At 61.6% G+C, this 3,081-nt stretch overlaps 2 protein-coding genes across 6 annotated transcripts in view; both read right to left on the reverse strand.

Moving 5' to 3' along the window:
• LOC113202635 (tubulin polyglutamylase ttll6-like) overlaps positions 1-3,081 on the reverse strand; it is a 24,435-nt gene that overhangs the window by 15,333 nt on the left and 6,021 nt on the right. The gene's annotated exons all lie outside the window — the stretch shown is intronic.
• Positions 675-2,634, reverse strand: LOC113202426 (uncharacterized). Its single transcript, XM_026416639.2, has 4 exons — positions 2,392-2,634; positions 1,157-1,410; positions 910-1,014; positions 675-826 (listed from the first exon to the last, which is right to left on the reverse strand). Exons 1-4 carry the CDS (start codon positions 2,575-2,577, stop codon positions 682-684), a joined length of 690 nt encoding a protein of 229 aa, XP_026272424.1. The 5' UTR covers positions 2,578-2,634; the 3' UTR covers positions 675-681.

Raw genomic sequence — 3,081 nt, forward strand, 5'->3', positions numbered from 1 at the left:
CTCCTCCTCCTCCTTAGGGATCATACAGAATGTATCATCCGTCATTCGCAGTTACGAACCTGCCAAGTTGCACCTCTGCGAGCTCTCGAAGCGCCTGGTAGGTAGACAACATCTCGCATACAGTGCATGCGTGTATTGCGGGCTGGCCTACCTCGAGTCTCGCAGGCGCCGAGCTCCCGTCTTTTGCCAGAATGTATTTGTGAAATACTGACGTACTTCCTGGACGATCGCTTGTTTACCCTCGGTCATAACATGCCATTCGATGGATAAAGCGAAGACTTGCCTGCTACTAGTCCGCCATTGGGTCTTTTCACTAAATATTTTGAAAAGTGATTTCTCTTGAATACTAATAGAACGCAATTTTTCTGTAGGTCTAGAAGACGTGCTCTCCCTCTTTAGCCAAAGTAGTTCGTGGCGCAGTCCGCACGTCACACGCGGGGTGCATTCAGTCGGTGAAGGTGAGGGGTTGGAAGGTGGTAAAAAAGATGGGGGGTGGGGGGCGACAATTGCATGCTAACTACGGCCAGCGTGCCGCGTTGCGCGGGCCGTAAGTCATCTTGGAAGTCGACGAAAAGCGGCTTTAATGTACGAACTAGCTGCGCTCGTCACGGTCGTTTGCGACGTTTTTTTTAGACGACGGGTAGCGTGAAAAGAAGCGCGGGTTGTTTTTTTTTTGTCGCTTTATTGTTGTTGTTCCGTGAGTAGTCCGAGCAGGCTTACGGGGCAGCCCTTGTAGTGAACGGCGCAGTCCGCTCCCCGCTTGCCCCTCCGCTCCGCCGCGTGGAAGGCAGGGTGCAGCTCGCCGTCGTCCGCCGACGTGGAGGGTCTAAAGAGAGCCGGAGAAAGAAAGGTTTTGTCAACAATTTCAATAACAGTGTGGCAATGTTGGTCAAGTTAAGAGCTACTTACGTTAGCAAGACGGTGAGCATGTTCCCGAGCAGCCCCTCCACCATGGGCCACTCGGAGGCCTCGCACACGGCGCGCAGCAGACACGCCCGACCCGGCAGCCCCGCCCTGTGAACCAGAGAGAGATGGTTGGAGAGGAGAGTGCATCACCACGGACCACGACCGGCCCGAGCTGGCCCGCTCTAGGGTTGGAAGACCTGGAAAGTTTCTAGAAATTTTCGGAAATTTCCAATCCCAACCCGCTCCTTACCTCGAGATGCTCCCCATAATCATGCCGTACACGTCGGCCCTGCCCAGGTCCCTGAGCGCGCGGGCCGCGCGCCGGGCCTCGGCGGTCTCCGCCGGTCCCGGGTCCGCGCCCAGCGCTCGCCGGAAGCCGTACTGGGCCTCCAGCTCGCTGAGCGCGGTGGCGTTGCTCGGCAGCATGTAGTTGGCCTCGAAGTTGTAGGCCAGACTCACGTCGTGGTGGATGGAGTCGAGGGGCACGGAGAGCGCCAGAAACATCTGCGGGCAGGGCGGGGCCGAGGGTCAGAAAGGGAGCGGCCGTGTGGCACGGCACGGCTCCGGCTACTCACACCGAGCTGCACCACCGCGTCGTGCTGCACACCGTTATGATGGCGCGAACAAGTTAACACCGCGCGCGCAACCTATTTTTTTGTGTGGGGGAGGTTATTTATTATTTTATTAAAATGTAGGATCTGCGAGACCGAGAGCTGCAAAACGCCGGCTCGACACGCGATGCGCGGCGCCGGTGGGAGGGTGGTGTCGGCTGTCGGCGGCCGACTGCAGCAGAATGCCCTTTTAATTGCTGCGCGAGGCCGCGGCGGCGCCGCTGCAGTGAGGGACGCGAAAGACCGAACGCACTGCTGGGGCGCCTGCCTACGGTGCCTACCGGGCGGGCGAGCCGGGCGCCATGCACCATCGACCGACCAAAAGCTGATGAGAAGTACGGCCGCGAAAATGGAACTGTGCGCGTGCATGGAGATTGTTTTGCTTGCCGAAAAAAAAAAAACAACCCGCCCGGAAATAATAAACCAAATATAAAACACTACACACACACTCAACAGAGCAGCAGACCGATTTTCTCACCGATCGGCGAGCACCTCCACATACCTGAGCACGCAGGCGGTTTGTTGGTGTGATTGCCCCACCCTTATCCACTGACCCCCACAACAACTGGGCGCACGGCCTTCGCCGGGGGCAGGGCCAGGACGGGACCTTCGCACGGGGCGCCGCCGTGGCGGGGGCTTGCCTGCCTATTCTTAGCCCTCGCTGCAGCACTGGGACTTTCATGTCCACCCCCACCCCCGCCCCGCAACAGTACATCAAGGTTTATTTTCACCGTGGGTCTTTGTGTTGTCTGCGCTCACCCACCCTAGCCCCCTGAGGTCGAGGCCCCGCTACCCCCAAGGCCTCACCCTACCCCCTCCCCGTCTCGCTGTGCTGTATGCGACACTAAGTCGAGCCCACGCCTCCCATACTCACCCCCATGCCCGAGCTTCTCTGAGGAAACAGGAGAAACTGGCTGTAGCCGACGTGTGTGGGCGGAGGGGCGATGGCCACGGCGTGGGCCTCCTGGAGGGCCGCCAGCGCCAGGGCAGCCAGCGCTAGCAGCGGCGCCGGCGACACGCCGTGGGGGTCTCTGCAGCGCAGCGCGGCCATCCTGGTCATCCTGTTCGGCGAGCGTAATGCTACTGCCCCGCGCGCCGCGGCCGGCCCGGCACCTGGGTACCGCTGGTAGGGCCCGGGTACCGGTGCCGTGTCGGACCCGGGTGCTAATCGCCAGCGGCCGCCCCGGTCCTTGCCCTCAACTGTGCGTCCCCGGGGGCGCGGGGCAGGGGGAGGACGGGTCTGATGCCGATACCGATCAACGGGGACCCCTACGCCTCCGCACCCCCGGCGGCTGGTAGCGCAGTTACTCGCCGAGAGGAAGATGGTGCTGGTCCCGCGTCTGCTGCTGCTGCTGGCCGCCCTGTGCGCGGCCTGGCCGGCGCCCGCCGCGGGCAGGGGCCGCCACGCCAGGAACCTCATCTTCACCCCGACGGGCGCCAAGGTGCAGGTCATCATGGGCTTCGGTATCCCCGTGGACCTGCCCCACCAGGCCGTCACCATGGGCTACGTCATCAAGAGCAACTACCTGACGCCGTTCAACGCCACCCAGTTCACGCGGCCGCT

The sequence above is a fragment of the Frankliniella occidentalis genome, unplaced genomic scaffold (assembly GCF_000697945.3).
Source record: "Frankliniella occidentalis isolate FOCC.00 unplaced genomic scaffold, Focc_3.1 Scaffold29, whole genome shotgun sequence".
Classification (NCBI taxonomy): Eukaryota; Metazoa; Arthropoda; class Insecta; order Thysanoptera; family Thripidae; genus Frankliniella; species Frankliniella occidentalis.

Excerpts from the sequence above, each read along its gene's own strand:
- LOC113202426 (XM_026416639.2), bottom strand. The coding sequence starts at position 2,577 with ATGACCAGGATGGCCGCGCTGCGCTGCAGAGACCCCCACGGCGTGTCG. Across the intron at positions 1,411-2,391 it reads AGAGAAGCTCGGGCATGGGG|ATGTTTCTGGCGCTCTCCGT; the intron begins GTGAGTATGGGA and ends CCCTGCCCGCAG. Across the intron at positions 827-909 it reads ATGCTCACCGTCTTGCTAAC|ACCCTCCACGTCGGCGGACG; the intron begins GTAAGTAGCTCT and ends GGCTCTCTTTAG.